The following is a 15,338-nucleotide window of genomic DNA, read 5'->3' as shown; positions in this document are numbered from 1 at the left end:
TTATCAAAATCCGGACAAAAGAAATATTCTTTATCTTGTCCAATTAGAGGTGCTGTGGTCCCCGTTGAGACGATCATGATCATGATTCTTCATGAGTTTCCAATTCGGATATTACATGCTGGGATTTCTCAGCATCGAGAGCTTCGACGGCCCGGCCGATTTCCCGCTCCCAGACCAAGACGGTTCCGGCGCGAGCAGTACTGAGGAAACTAATCTCAACTGCATCGCCGTATTGCTCAGGTTCCAGTCGGTGATGTGGGATAGTAGCAGTAGCAGGGAGAACGCCGCTGACATTACTGTCGCGGGAAAACCGACGGTCATAGATGGAGCTGGTGAAGGTGTTGTTTTTGGTGAGATTGTCAGTTGCTGATGCCGGGACGTTGCTGTATCCAGACTCGGACTTTTTGGCGCCGGAAGACGTGCTCGGTGCGAGACTGCTGATGCTCTCGGACAGACGGAGGTCGTCGATGTTGACAGAGCCGAAAGAAAAGCGTTTGGAGTCGTTGGCAGGCGAGCTGTTAGTTGAGAGTGTGGCAAGGGGGTCGCGGTGTTCAGTGGCGTCGGCGAGTCGGCCGGCAACACCACAGACAATGCCTGTCGCGTCGATGGGCACGTCGCGTAGGTCAAGGGTGATGGGGATGAGGATGTCTTCCTTGGAGCCTAGGAGGATGCTTCGCTCTTCGTCGTCAGACTGGATACTGGGATCGAGTGTGAAGCGGGGCAAGAGGCGCTTCTCCAGCAGCAGGGAGGCGGCGGGGTCGGCGGGAGTTAGGGTTAGAGAGAGAAAACGGGGGTGGTCGACGAGTAAGGCTGTGGTGAGGGCGGCGCGAAGGATGGCGGCAGAGGACTCGGTTGCTCCATCGCGATGGTGTGCACAGCATTGTACTAGGCGAATACTCTGGTCAACTCGAGGGATAATTTTGTTTTTGCGCAGATAGTCGAATGTCCGTGTCTGGAGCTCGTTCACGGTAGATGGAGGAGGGGTTGAGGGGGAGGCGTGAGGGTGGGTGACTGGATGGTCGGGTTCATGAAAGGAGAATGAATGGTGTTGACAAATTGGTCGGAATCTGTTTCGAAGGCAAAGCCTTGCTTGGTAAGCGTACGGACGACTTGGTCCTTGGATCGCAGGGGAACCAGGATGTAGTCGGAGAAATAGGTTGAGATAAAGAATATAGAACTATTGAGAATGTTAGTGTTTGCTTCATGCCGGAAATAGTGAACATCCACGTACATGCCCGCCAAAGCAAGAGGCCCTGTCAGCTCCAGAACGCGACGGCCAGCATCCAGACCTTGGCCCTCAACCTGCATCGCAAGATAATCATCCTTGCTGACGGATACTTGCTTATCCGAAGACGTAATTTTGTTCAAACTCGTAGCTAGTGGAACAAAGTAACGCTCGGCCAGCTGGCGAGAACACACTACGGAGGCCTCCACAGGAGTTAACGAGAGATTCACAAAGCCAAGATTGAAGGGCGTTTGACTGGCACGCTCGGCATCCTCTTGATCTTCTTTGCTCAGTTCGTCGATGGCAGGGATGTCACAGAACAGGAGCCGAAGAAGGGGCTGGACAAAGAATGGATAGAGGTCGAGCGGTATATGCACCAAGGCCAGGCCAGAGTCCTATAGCTATCAGCGAATGCCAAAATGATGTACATATATATATATATATACTTACCGTCATTTGGACAGTGGCCGAGATCAGAGATATGGACTGATCCATGATGTTGATGTGGGTTGGGGGAGAGCAGAACCGGGCGAGGCCGATATATATAATAATGGCAAACAGTCTTATGAACTACAAGTAGATTGAAGGACAACGTAGGTGAGTGTGGAGATGGGAGATGTCGTGGCTCGTCAGGAGCGAGCAGGGGAGGATGTGTATGGATCAATCACCGTAGCTGTAGAGTTGTCGGCAAAAGCATGCGGTTGGGAGTTGGATTGTTTTATTATGAGTAGTCGATGCACATCGAAGTCCCCTCACCTGAAGACCGGCAATGACGTGCACTGCACTGCATCGACGCAAAGGCAAAGGCAAAGGCGAAGGCGAATTTGTATCAATTTGCACGCCTGGCTGAGTCATGCATCCATTGGCCAATGGCGCCGCGCCCTAGACAGAGAAATAGCACACAGTACAGGCACTGCGAGTCTTACAGCATGGCCCAGCAGATGGTCCAGCAGGTCGTCTGCCGTATAGGAATAATAATAATGTTGAGCTGATGCGTTGCGACAGCGAAATGTTGTGATTATGGAAGAATGCGACAATTAGATGGCGTCACTGCGCCAGTAATCGACTGCACGCTGGGTGGGGCTGCCAGTGCCTTTTGCGCTGCGTTGGCTGCGAATATGTCGTCTTTGGTATTTATATGGCGATATTATGCTGTATGATCGCAGAGTACGTACGTGTAAATAAGAGCGAACTAGAAAAATCAAACAAGTCTGGGAAAGCAAAGAAGAAAATTTTCGCAGAGGCAACAATGCCCCCCACTTTGCACCGTTATCAACACTAGATCTGACAAAACAGCGTGACACTTAGATACGACAGACAGACGAAGTGGCGAGGAGGAAAGGAAATGCAAGTAGAGTGTAGGCGCTGACTTGCAGATCGTAGGCGCATAAAGAAAATCACCACGGATTCTTTATTCATACGTCGACTTATGTACATTGACGTGCGTGGCAATCAGTCACCGAGAGGGGTTGAGTCAATCGACAACGGCAATGGCCAGTCGCAATTAGGGCTCGCGATCATCCAAACAGATGCTTGCGCTCGCTCGCTCACCACTGATAGGCGATGCTCGCGGGGAAAATCGGGCGGGCTGAGCATGCACATACCATACGTCTCACGATCAACAATGCCATCAACATTGACTTGGGACCTTGTGGGACTGATATCATTTAAACGGCGGCCACGGCGCTTGACGCTGGCGATAGTGTAGTATAATAAATCAACTGATGGACTAGCAGAGGCCACATATGCTCTATTCGGATAGATTAATTCAGCTGCATGCCACTAGACTATTCAATATCACTAGAATAATTATATTTATTCCTACATTGGTGCTGTTTGGTGTTATAATCTATTGAGCTGACACAGATAACTCTAAAACGGACGGTCAGCAAGGTACTGCTGCTACTGCACATACCCAGATCTCAGCAAAAACGAATGGACCGGCCTGGCAATGTCATTTGCTGCCTGCAAGCGACGCAGTAGGGGTCTCGTTCAGCCAGCCAGTGGGAGATGATACTGTGGCACTGCTAACGACTCAATCCAGGCGCATGAGAACGCCGAACTTCAGCGGAAAAAGAACGCAGCCCAATCGAAGGGATAGGACCAGCTGCATGCAATATTATTATTATACTACTATAATTGCGTTAAATCAATGATTGTCTGCCATTTGCTGCGCGTGTGTGGGGAAAACGCGAATGGCGTCTCGGATCATGCAGGTCACAAGCCGAGAGAGATAACAGAGGCAGTGTTCGTTCACCTTTGTTGTCAGGTTACCAGACAGGGACATTTCCATATTAAATTATTAATATTCCATGCTCGTTGCATGGTGCGGGTATCGCGCTCTGTCCTTATTACAATATCTTTATATATCACAATCTTTATTACACTGTGTATGATTGATGCTACCACAGACCGGGCTTATATCCGGCCAAGAGTAGGCCCCAATCGGCCATTTTACACCATATTAGCTTGCTGCTTATCACTGTCTCGACTCAGAAAGCATGGATGGGCCAAAGTTGCCGTGATTAGGGCCTGGGGAGATAGGGCAAACCCGGACAGCCAGCGAACCCAACAGCGACGATATCCGCTGCTATCCTATCATGCACTCTATTTTTGTGCTTGTGTGCGATTCCTTTTTGAGTCAGGTGTTTATCTAAATAGTAATAATAAATATGGTTTGCTGATCTCAGAGCATTAGGGTTAAATATTGCCTGCCGAGCAGCTTAACGCGCTTAGAGGGGCTGAGGGGCTATTCTTCACATCATACTTTCTACCTCGGAAAAGTCAGCTTACGGAAAAAGGAGAGATAGCAAGAAGAGAGAAAGCAAAAAGACACAAAAAATTAAATTGGCGTATTCCATCCCACACTATTGATGCAGTTACCCGCCCAAAACCCCATGGGGAGAGTCAGACGAGACCGGCACCCTTGCTCAAGGGTTTCACTGCGCCCACGTCACCCCACGAATAGTGCCAAGGTCTCCAATAAGCAATTAGCATGCATGGCTCTTGGCGTGGGCATGTAAATGTCGGACGAGCTACTGGCGGATCGCTCGGAAAATGCCTTGCGACGTCAGCTCAGTCGTGCTTATAGATAGAGCGCTCAGGCCTTTCTCGTCTGAATAACCTGCTGTAGGTGGAATGTCGATGGCTATGACCCCTCGAGTCATTCGATACGGCAGAGCATTCCAGCTGTTTGAAATAGAATTGTCTTGGGAAGGATTGAACTTTTGGAGTAAGTGACTATTTGTTCTACCTATCCTACAAGAACACAAAGGCAACGGGTGAACGCCAGCAATGCAAGGGGGCAAATTTTCAGTAAGACAGTACGTATATGCATGGCTAATCCTCATCGTCAACTCTCGCACGTTTAGATCCCCGCCCTGCCTCTTGGTCGCCTTCCTGAATGCCATATCGCTTCTGGCCGGCGCCTGATGGTCCGCTAGTAACATCGGCAATCATACTGTCGATTCCAAATGGATCCGCCGTATCTTTTTCAAACTCCACAGGGCCGTCACGATCCTGGAAAGTAAATTAGTAGAGTGACAATAGTGATACCCTAACAGATTCCCGTAAGAGTATCTTACCTCTGCATCGGCGGCCCCTCGAAACCCTTCCTTGGCTCGACCAAGAACTTCAAACCGACCAGTCTTCTGGATCCGGCTCATTTCGCCAGCTGCGGCCTCCTCTGTGTCTTCATCGTCACCTTGTGCGCGCGGCCGATATATACTGCTTATCGCGTCCTGCGCGGCAAACAGCGGCTTGTCGTAAGGATTGTCTTCATTAAAGCCCGTAGCCATTCCGCCACTCTGATTAAACAATCGCGAGTCGTACATCGACTCGTTGCTTTGCGTAGGTTTTGCCAAGCCCAAAGCGACCTTTTCAGAAATGTCTCGGTTCTGCTCTCGTGCCATCATCTGAATGCGTCGCTCCGTGCCCATGCGCGACTGCCGCAGCTGCCGCTCAGCTTCCTGTCTGCGCTCACGGCGAGCATCTTCACGATCTCGCACGGCCTTCTCCTCGTCGTCACTGGGCGTAACTGATCGCGATGTTTTAGGCGACGGACTGCGACTTCCGCTGACGGACCGAGCACGGCTGGAGCTCGCCACGGACCGCTGTTCGCGAGCCTTTTGTGCCAGCTGTCGTAGATGATCTTCCTTTTGAGCCTTCTCCTTCTCGGCCAGCTTCTGCTGCATCTGTGCTCGCTGTCGCACTTCCTCTCGGGCATGTCGGTCGGCGGTGAATAGGGCCTCGGCGAACTGTGCAAACTTGTCGTTGATTGTGACATCCTGTAAACCTCGCCCATCTGCTGCTAAACGCTTGTCCAGCGGAACAGTGTAACCCTTGGGATTCTTCCAGTTGGAAACAGGCGGTGGGATCTTCCAAGCTTCTTGATCTTCGGCAGTCAACTTCCGTGGCGGAGAGTGCATCACCGGCGGCGGTGGTGACGGGGGTCCACGCGGAATCTTCTTGTGTTTGAATTTAGGCGGTTCCATAGGATCCTGCTGTCGCTCCATAATCTTAATGATACGATCATTCTTCTTGCTAGTATCTCCCATTTGATTTGCTGGCGTGTAGCGCACAAATGTAGGATCCGATCGCTGGCCGCCTCGAACATTTTTGGGTTTCTGAGCAGCCACGGCTCCAGTAACCAGTTTTTCCAGCGCCTCCTTTGTCTTTTCCATCTGAGCGGCAACTTCCTCCCCAGATGGCCGGTCGAGTGAGAGCTCGCCCATATCGACCCGCTGTCGCAGCGGGATGAGGTCTTTGAACGAGGCATGAACAATGTGATTGTCGCTATGTCCGCGTCGAGCAATCGCATCGTACTTCACTTTCCCCTCAGAGTCAACTTGAACGGCAAGCGCATTGGATGTCGACTGAGCGCCCTTGCGGCCCATGTCTAGGGGGTACTGCGCGACGAGAATCTCTGGAAACGCGCCTCCGTCGCCGAAGTCTTCGGGCCCACGAGGTCGCCATCCCGCTCGGTTGCCATACGGAGGGGGCCCAGATTTCTGTTTAAAAGGAGACACGGTTATTAGAAAATAATCTAAATCTGGGTTAATTCAACGTACCTTTAGGATAATCTGCGACTCGTCAAGAGAGCCAGGCCCAACCACGCGAGGCCCGCGTGGCTGGGCGTGGGCAGGCACCTCTTCATCTTCGCCTGTATACTTAGGCTTGGGAAGTGATTTGAAGAGACCCGCCGCAACAGATGACATGGTTCTCGACTTATCGGTCGTGTGCGTGGGAGTGGAGGGTGGTTTTGTTAGGCCAAAAAGATCAACATTTGAGCTTTCATGACGGCAAAGACTGCGCTTATGGCTATCCCGCTCGCCGTAAATACTATTTAGCTTGTACAATGTCGATACTCACTGCACTATCCTACATTTTTAGTTCAGTTTTCTTGTACAAATAATTCTCTATCCCTCATGTACTAACTATAAGCTGTTTTTTTAACGCCCTGGTACAAATATGACAAGAAATATTAAGGTCATGTGACTTGCATGAATCGTTGACCGCCCAGATAAATTCCCAAGGCGGTGACATTCTGCCGGATATATGAACTAATCGAATCTCACATTTACAATTGGAGATCTTTTTATTCTTTTGTTTGTTATTAGCTAGAGATTCACGATGGGAATTAATTAACGCGACGCTCGTCTTCGAGGGAGAGTCATGCCCACCCCCATTCACTCTGTCTGTCTGGTCTGTTTTTCCCTATCTCTGTTCTCTCACCTCGAACGCGTTGCCAGGAGTCGACCTTGTTGGGCTCATCCTCGGCCTCGATTTCTTGTCTGCTGGCTACTGGCCAAGCACCCGGTATTTTCTGCTCATCACGGAAATGTTTAATTGTCTCCATGTCACTGCTGCCTTTATCTTCTCCAATATTAGCTGCGATGTCTCCAGAGCCGTCAAGGTTTATACCCGTTAGACCCGTCCACTCAGAAGAACCAGAGTCATTACCTCTTTGCCCTGTTTTCTCAGTATCATTGTCTGCAAATGATACCCTTTTGTCTGCCTTTCTATTTTTGCGGTTGTTCCTTCCGTTGCGATTGTGCTTTCCTTGTTTCCCATTATAAGTATTGTCGTGAGAAGAACTAGCTTCGGCTTGGTCTTTACTGCTGTCATCGGCGTTCTCGTCCTCGGGGTTTTTAGCCGTCCATTCTCCCCATTCATCATTTCTGTTCTTCTCTGATGATTTATTTTTGTTGTTATTTTCCTCGTTAGAAACAGCAGCCGGTGAAGTCCATTCCAAACAAGGGTCTTTCTCTGAAGACTCCTTGTTGTTTTCCTCATCGCCTATAGGATTTGCAGGTACCCATGACGACGTCCATTCGCTATCCACATCCTTTTCAGAGGATCTTGTTTCATCGTCTCCATCTGCTTTAAACTTATCATCTGTCCAGCTTTCCCAGCCATCACTCGTATCCTTCTCTGAAGGCTTGTTGTTGCTCTCATTCTCGTCGTCTCTGGAATCCGCCGCTGGCCATGACTCCCATTCTGATGTTATGTCTTTCTTTGAAGAATCTGTGTTGTCATCACCTGTAGGGTTCGCAGGTGCCCAGTCACTCCAATCTGTACTCCTATCCTTATCTGTGGAATCCTTATTGCCTTCATTTTCGTCTTTCGGTTTCTCGCCCGCTGAACCCTCCCACTCATTGCCGTCTTTCGCAGAAGATGTCTTGTCTATCTCGTTTTTCTCTTGTGCATCATTTCCAGACGTCCAAGTGTTCCATTTATTACTAGCATCCTGTGCAGGGGCATCCTTTGTGCCACTCTTCACTGACCCCCATTCATCAACTCGATGTTCCTGCCACGATGGTACTCCTATACCACCGCCCTCTGTCTTCCCAGGTTCTTTCCCCCATTCACTACCCACCATCTCACTCGCCTTTTCCTTGCCTTTATCCTTAGACGTGCCGTTGCTCATATTTGACCGATCTTCAAAAATACCTGCCGTTTTCTGCGCCTGAAGATGTGGGACATTAGATTTGCCATTGCTCACATTCCGTCTCCTAACCATCCTCAAAACCCCCTGCTTGGCGGTCCCTCTATCTGTCTGGATGATAACAGCAGGAATTTGCCTCCCCTTTGCCGTTTTGCTCTCCTTCACATATACACCTTCGTCAGAACTTAAACATATCACACAAATCGTCTACAAAGATAGCAGGCTTGTTTAAAGAAGTAGTCTAATAACCCAAACAAACTTACCCCATAATCAACAATCTTATCCCCACGCATAATCTGTCTCGAGACCACCCGTCCCTCAACGCGCTGACGGACGTACCGCCATTTGGGTTTGGGCTGGTGTGGCTCGAGCGCGTAGCTCTTGGACGGGAAACAGAAACACATCTTATCGTTGCTGCTTAACTGCTTTCTAGGTAGGATCCGTCGAATGAATGGGCGGGTATTGAGACCTGCGTTCATGAGCGTTGCAAAAGCCGGTTGTTGGTGTGTTGGGGTGTATAAACGAACAAACGGCAGGAATAGAGGAGTAGAGTATTCTGTTCTCCCATGTCTGTTCGCAACGAATGGAGTATGTAGAGGAATTAGATAGTGTAAATGGAAAGCATTCAAAGGGAAAGGGAAGGAGAGCTTCTTTCATGTTGTGACCTTGTATGTCCTTACCGCCTCAGGTGCGTTTGCGAAGACTAACTAGACTGAGGACCGCCTACATGTACCGACAAACAGCAGAATCCGTCAATCACATGTACGAAACTGTCTCGGTTTCTTGAGAGTGGTGTATTAATGATTCCATTAGCGCCATGCAGGGAGAGTATCTGCAACAGGAAAATGAACAGCGCTCCTATATACATATAAGAAATACAGAATGCCAACTGCGTGTCTAAGATCTATACGGAATAAAGATGGCAAAGTATTCACACAGCAGGCCATCTCAATCACTATTTACCGAGTACTAATCAGACTCGAGTGATATATCTTCCCTCTTAGGACAGTAAATGTCTTCGCCGTCTTGGGCTTCAGTGTAATGTTGCTGATGGTTGAAAGTGTACCATATCTTCAGCACTTTGGGTAATAAAGGGGCCGGGTCGTAGAATCCGATGATTTGGAACTATAACAAAGTCAGTAAATATGAAAGCAGAAATAGGAGAAGGGAGCCATACGCGAATCGTGTTTTGTGATATCACGAGCTGGCTCTTTTCAACCAACGCAGCGACAGGAATGGTCACGTCGATTATTTTTTGCTCTGCAAGTTCGGTATTGCGGGATTTGATATCGTTGATGTTTTTCGGCGGCGTATAGCCGTATTCTGCCCTCTCAATTACGAGCCCGCCACTAGCATGCTGACGCTCTTGTCGTCGCTGGACATATTCAGCCATCATCTCGATTTGTCGCGCGCTTTCCAGTCTGCGTGCGGGAATCCTAGCTTTAAGGCGTTTCCGTCTGCGGTTTATGGCTTGCAGGCGTTGCCGTCTTTCACGAGGGCGGAGGTAGGTGAATTCGATTCCGACATAGGTGAGCCATGGGACCATGACGGCCCAGAAGGAGAGCTCAGGGTTGACTAGGTCCAAGGGGCAGACGGCAATGGGCAATTTAATGGACTGGCCCAGACGGGTCCAAGAAAGAGACATAACCAAGCCACGCGCGCTGCGTACACCGATGGCTACGCCGATACTGGATAATGCGCTGACCTGCCGTTTGGCACCGATATTCCATGATGCGTTACCAAGGAGGTCGAGCGTAGCATCGAATACAATCCGCACTCCACGGAAGCTTTTTGGCACGGAAATAGGATAGTAGCCATCGAGATTCCATTCTGAACGTGGCGGTTCTTCAAGTCTGTTGCCAAAAATAGTCCGTCCGTATTCTAGCGACAAACTGCCTCCCATCGGGGACGCACCCACGCCACATTGCCAGACTTCGTTTTTGACTGGCCGCGCTGACAGGCCAAGTAGCTCGGCTTGTTCCTGGGGTATGGAATCAGGAGTAGCAATGTATTTGAGCTGTAATGAGCTGGGTTGTTGAGGCATTAGGAAAGGGGTTATAGTTTCAGCAAATGTATTGGTGGTTGGTGCTAGCAGGTCCTGGATAAATTGCGGCCATAGGTTCGTTCCACTAGAGAATGAAATAGAGCCATGCTGGTATCGGCCAATTTGACGAGAAAGATTCAGTCCAATAGTTGGCATAAATTGCCTAGGGTAAGACGGAACGATTCCCGTAACAGTGACAGAAATTGGCCGACCCTGAGGAAAAGGGACCACTGGCTTCGAGAAGGATATAGCTAAGGAACGTATTGGAAAGATTCCGAATTCACCAGTGACAGCGGCACCATCCATCAATGACCGCAATCTTGAAGGAGAACCTGCTCTCAATCCCAACCCCGTAAAGGAATGAGTGATATTGCCACTCAAGGTAAATGCTCGCGAGACTACAATAGGAGGGCCATTAACCTGGGAAAATGTTAGATTATATAAAATATTAGTGGCATATTGATCGAATGGATTACCTTATCGGTTTTCTGAATGCCATCTTCCTCGTATTTAACGCGCTGTATAGTGTCTCGTATCCCGCCGCCGATGGATGCATTGAAGGTTAATTCAGGAGCGGAGGATTCCGGCTCTAATTGAGACTTATTTTCTTGGACAGGTGCTCCATCAATGTCATCAATGTCATTGTCATCTTTGACACTCGGCCATAAGCCTGCAAAACTCGGTAGAGGCGTTTTAAAGGAGTACTTGAGAACATAATGACTCGGACGTACGGTAGGTACATTGAGCTGTACCCCGTCCCCTTCCAAGTTTGTAGATATTAACGAAGTCGCATCAAGGCTAATAGAAATAGCCCCCTAGACCGGTCGTCAGTCTAAATCCGTCCACAGAGAGGATACATCTTCGCCATAGGTACCTGAGCTCCGACCATTTCGTCCAGCATCTCCCTCTCCCTCTCCCTCATCCGCTTCAGGAACCACAGCCTAAACTCATCCGGCAGCATCGCTCTAGGCCCGAGCTGCCTGCGACTCCCATCTTCAACGCCATTCAACTTCCCCATGACACCCCGCGCGCCCCATAGCTGCTCGACTCCTTCGGCGCCCTGTAGATCATACACAATTCGCTTCTGCGGGTCGACTAGGGTTTCATAGGCTTGTTGGATATTCCGGAACTGCCTCTTGGCAGCCTCTAGCAAGTGCGGGGGCTGCTTGTCTGGATGGAAGCTCAGTGTGAGGTTGTGGTATGCGGCGCGGAGCTGGCTTTCGGTCGGCGGGGGATGGCGCGAGAATCCGAGCATGCTGTAGTAATCAGGCTCGTCTGGGTAATCGCGCAGTATCTCGAAGTCGTCGTTTGCGGCTCCTGAACTGAAGCCATTGATGTGGGTGACGCTACCCTCGCCTTCCTGGCGAGGCGCATTATTCTCACGGCCTACCATCTCTAGCAAAGAGTCACCGATAGGAGGCGTTAGGGTTTTTGCAAGGGAGCTGCGAGGTCGTATCTAGCCATATTTTGCTGAACACACATATATATATGTGCGAATTTCGATTTTCACGATGCACAGTGACTAACAGAAGCTGTCAGTCAAGTCGAATCCCGTAGTGGCGGAGCTCCGCGCGGAGGAAATATTCCGCCAAAACCGACTAAGCCCGATTTGATCGAATTATCAACCTCACTCAACAGAAATCCTACTCATTGGAAAAAGCAAAGTCATGAACACAAGGAAAGTTTTCAATTTCAATACCCATCAAAATAATCAGAACAGAAACACAATGTTGTTGGCCAAGAAACAGCGCAAGAAGTCATGGTGGGGCTGACTGATAACCTGGGGTCAATACTGACTGCTGCGTGTTGATTAGCTTGCTGTCATTCAGGCATGGTGCAGTTCAGAATATGATTACACTTGAAGTATACCTCGTATTCAATTTCCTCCATACAACAACATCCCTATACACTGTGCTATGTATGATGATAGTGATTCAACCAAAACAACCCCGCTAGCCGCTTATGGTTAGAGCTTCCTAACTCTGGTCAATGAAATCCGTCATAGTATAACCTCTTGTGTAATACGAAGAGCTACTTCAGAGGGTCCCTTTGCATATGCTGCACAGAAAAGTAACGTTTCTTTAATTACACGAGTCAAGATATTAAACTATGTACAATTTCGATATGAACAAACATTGACAGGGTGACACAAAGCGGAAAACCTCCTTTTTTTCGTCATTTTCTGAAAACCATCAAATCATTAAACCCAGTCTCCGAGACCAGAACAGAGCTATCGCTATCAAACGCCATCCACAAATGCAAATGATTAAAAGGGACTTTTCGTTGCTCCAAACCGGCGAGCGGTTGGATGTATTAGGTCGCATCACTTCTGTGCCTGCTGAGACAGACACACTTGATTGCTCGAACTCTAGGGGAACGCCATAATGGATGTGTTTATTAGCCTTTGTGGCAACTCGAAGCATTTATATCACGTCGCTACTAGAATTTTGATCGATAACCTGCTTCGATATAGTCAGAATGGAAAAATGACATCTGACGGGTCTTAGTGAAATCGCCAGTGTACTTGGAAGAGGCTAGACTACCTTCGACCGGATCAAAAGGCCCTCCTCTTCTCCGCCGTTTATGAGCGTGCAATAGATTCTTGGCTCTATCATCTGAATGTGGTTGGGTATGGGCCTCAGGTGCGAATGGGTGTGATGTAGGAGCCGTTTGGAAAGGGGGGCTGCCTGAGCTAGGTGGTAGAGAATGCATTACCATGTCGACTTCTCGAGGACTGCTCGGTGTCGATCGCATCATTTGTCGAGATCCAGGCCGTGTTGGGTGAGAGTCATAGGAAGATGACCTTGCGCGATTGCCTCGAGGCCTGGGACTGGTTAGTAAATGCACATACCCTTATCTAGTAGGATGGTGGAATGACTCACGCGCTCTCGAATCTGCAATCTCGCCCGGACTTCTGGCATTGATCACACCTAGGTTTGCTAGGCTGGCACTTTATTTTCTTCTCTCGGCATGGAATGCAAGCCTGGGCTAAGCGTTTGCGGGCTTTGCCAGCCTTTGTCAACCCCCAATTAGGGTTGACCGGCTCGCCATCGATGGACTTGGGGCAGGTGCTTTGGTCGGCAAAAATGTAGCACAACCCTTTCCCAGGGAGGTATTTTTCCTCAACGACCTGGGTGGGAAGAGTCGGTCCTCGTGCCCCTCTCTCGAGCCTTGCGCTAGCAGAATGGTGCATTTCGGGCGACCCATGAGATGAACCTCCTGGGCTAGTTGTGAATTCGTGTTGGTGATATTGGCGTCCTCGCGAACCTTGTTCTAATGCGGCATGCGAGCGTGGTGGTTCTATTCCTACTTGAGATAGTGACGGCAGCCTTGTCGACTGCAAGCTGTGACGTGGTGCAGCATTAGGAGAAACTACCGGGCAAACCGACGCATTTCCTAGCTCACGGGGGCTTGTATGATGCCACTGCGAGTCAAGAGAGCGGTGGGTAGTGGGAGGCGAGCTGCGAGGGCTCCTCCCATAGTATGAAGTACTGTGCTGCGACGGATCTTCATGGCAGAGCAACTGACGCACCGAGGGTAATCGTCGGTCCTCGGTCTTGAAGCCCAGGGGAATTGATGAATTAGGTGGTGGCAGTCGATAAGGCATGCGATCCTGCTCGAATCTATGGTCTCCGTAGTTGGAGGGTGCGTCCCGAAACGGGAGCGTGTGAGCTCGATGGTCGATGTGTGAGTGTGCCATCGTCATGGTTATAGCGTGAAGACGAGCTGAGATTTAGCTGAAAAGGAAAACAAAGGGAAGATATATTCCTGTTCTTTCTCCGTGAAGAAAAAGAAGACAAGAAGAGGAGAAGGAGGGAAAGAATGGCGGGAGAACAAGGAGAACAATTGACGCAAGAACAAAGAGCCCAGGCTGCGGGGCAAGGATGAGGCTCGCCCCCCCCAAAAAACAGCAACAAAACACCAGACAGCAACAAGCAACAGCCTACAGTAGCTGTCAACACCAGGGGTGGCCCAGATCACAATTCTCGCCGGGATTTGGCTTTATTTTATCGGGTGAAACGGGAAAGGACGCCAAATGGGGAAAAGGTGAAGCTCTTTCGCGCGAGAACTTAGTCTGTTAGCTTGCACAGATACGAATGAAATTGTGTAAACACACCTTAACAATGAGCCTGCAGCAGAGCTCGATCACGAGGGAATAGGAGATTTTCTTTCTCTTTCTCTCGGAACAATTCTTCCACGAGAACAATGTGTGGGGAAGACTGTATATCAGAATGACTCGCGATCCCGAGCCAACGTGGGAGGCGGGACGAGCAGAAGAATGACTGGCCGCAGCACTGTATCACGACGGGATTGATTTAGGAAATTCTTCCCAGGGGAAACAAAGCAGATGGCAGGTGAATGGATGGAACTGGGCCCCCAAATTAATATTAATGTGCTCTCCGGGTCACCAAATCTGCAGTCGGCCGTCGGCAGATATCAGAAGCTCGAATGAGATGCAGATTCAGATTCTAACGCAAGAATATCCACAGCGTCGGCGCATATGACCTTTTTCTTTATCTCTTGCTGCTGGGAATGGCCAGGTGACAAACAGACATACAATTAAGCAGCAGGGCAGGTGTACAGTGTTAAAGTCGTCTGGTGAGCAACGCAGTACTAAACACCGAAAGATCAGTAGTTGCTGCGTGTTCGGTGCTGGGAGCAGTCAGCGGCGGGATGAAGATCGCAAATTTAATGTAATTATACTCGGCAGCAACGTCAATCATGGCAGCAAAGCGTAAATAAAAATAAACTCGGTTCACGAAATGGCATTATCTCTTTAGGTTTGGCTTTGCTTTTAGTCTCGCACCTCACGCCCACTCTCCTCTCTACGCCCGCCGTCCCGCATATGTATGCTATGCTAGCTGGCCTATCTAGATTGTGGGAAACTTTATTCGAGCAGGGTTGCCGCTACGGAAGCATCCTGGAATACCATCGACTCGACAGTTGCCCCATCCCACTACTGCAGCTAATGAGATAGTGAGGAGGAGGGCGAAGGGGGGCGCAGGTGGAGGGGACGACGCGCGAGGAAAGGGGAAAAGTGGAAAAGTGGAAATATCATGGACCGGAGGGCAGACGGCCAAGAAATTATACAACTGTTGAGAGCCTTGAGGCCGTTGTTGGCA

The 15,338-nt window shown here is 49.6% G+C and overlaps 5 protein-coding genes across 5 annotated transcripts; all 5 read right to left on the bottom strand.

Annotated features, from left to right (window-relative positions):
* Positions 1-79: 79 nt before the first annotated feature.
* BGW36DRAFT_394825 (ACT domain-containing protein) lies at positions 80-1,720 on the bottom strand (the record flags this gene model as incomplete). The annotated part of the gene is made up of 4 exons (XM_046217960.1): positions 80-958; positions 1,054-1,177; positions 1,232-1,620; positions 1,676-1,720. 4 exons carry the CDS (start codon positions 1,718-1,720, stop codon positions 80-82), a joined length of 1,437 nt encoding a protein of 478 aa, XP_046075463.1.
* A 2,581-nt stretch (positions 1,721-4,301) lies between these two features.
* On the bottom strand, positions 4,302-6,488 carry BGW36DRAFT_110961 (SKIP/SNW domain-containing protein). The gene is made up of 2 exons (XM_046209231.1): positions 6,295-6,488; positions 4,302-6,234 (listed from the first exon to the last, which is right to left on the bottom strand). The coding sequence occupies exons 1-2, from the start codon at positions 6,439-6,441 to the stop codon at positions 4,681-4,683; spliced, it is 1,701 nt and encodes a 566-aa protein (XP_046075462.1). The 5' UTR covers positions 6,442-6,488; the 3' UTR covers positions 4,302-4,680.
* A 349-nt stretch (positions 6,489-6,837) lies between these two features.
* Positions 6,838-8,436, bottom strand: BGW36DRAFT_372182 (uncharacterized protein). Its single transcript, XM_046215447.1, has one exon. The coding sequence runs from the start codon at positions 8,244-8,246 to the stop codon at positions 6,897-6,899; it is 1,350 nt and encodes a 449-aa protein (XP_046075461.1). The 5' UTR covers positions 8,247-8,436; the 3' UTR covers positions 6,838-6,896.
* Positions 8,437-9,140: 704 nt separating this feature from the next.
* On the bottom strand, positions 9,141-11,608 carry BGW36DRAFT_289851 (DnaJ domain protein; the record flags this gene model as incomplete). Its single annotated transcript, XM_046210705.1, has 4 exons — positions 9,141-9,296; positions 9,349-10,635; positions 10,692-11,030; positions 11,090-11,608. 4 exons carry the CDS (start codon positions 11,606-11,608, stop codon positions 9,141-9,143), a joined length of 2,301 nt encoding a protein of 766 aa, XP_046075460.1.
* Positions 11,609-12,654: 1,046 nt separating this feature from the next.
* BGW36DRAFT_356222 (uncharacterized protein) lies at positions 12,655-13,921 on the bottom strand (the record flags this gene model as incomplete). The annotated part of the gene is made up of 2 exons (XM_046213746.1): positions 12,655-13,039; positions 13,098-13,921. The coding sequence occupies 2 exons, from the start codon at positions 13,919-13,921 to the stop codon at positions 12,655-12,657; spliced, it is 1,209 nt and encodes a 402-aa protein (XP_046075459.1).
* Between the last annotated feature and the right edge of the window lie 1,417 nt (positions 13,922-15,338).

The sequence above is a fragment of the Talaromyces proteolyticus genome (genome assembly GCF_021365285.1).
Source record: "Talaromyces proteolyticus strain PMI_201 chromosome Unknown BGW36scaffold_3, whole genome shotgun sequence".
NCBI lineage: Eukaryota > Fungi > Ascomycota > Eurotiomycetes > Eurotiales > Trichocomaceae > Talaromyces > Talaromyces proteolyticus.
The sequence above is the reverse complement of the archived record's forward strand: the minus strand, read 5'-3'. Positions and strand labels throughout refer to the sequence as shown.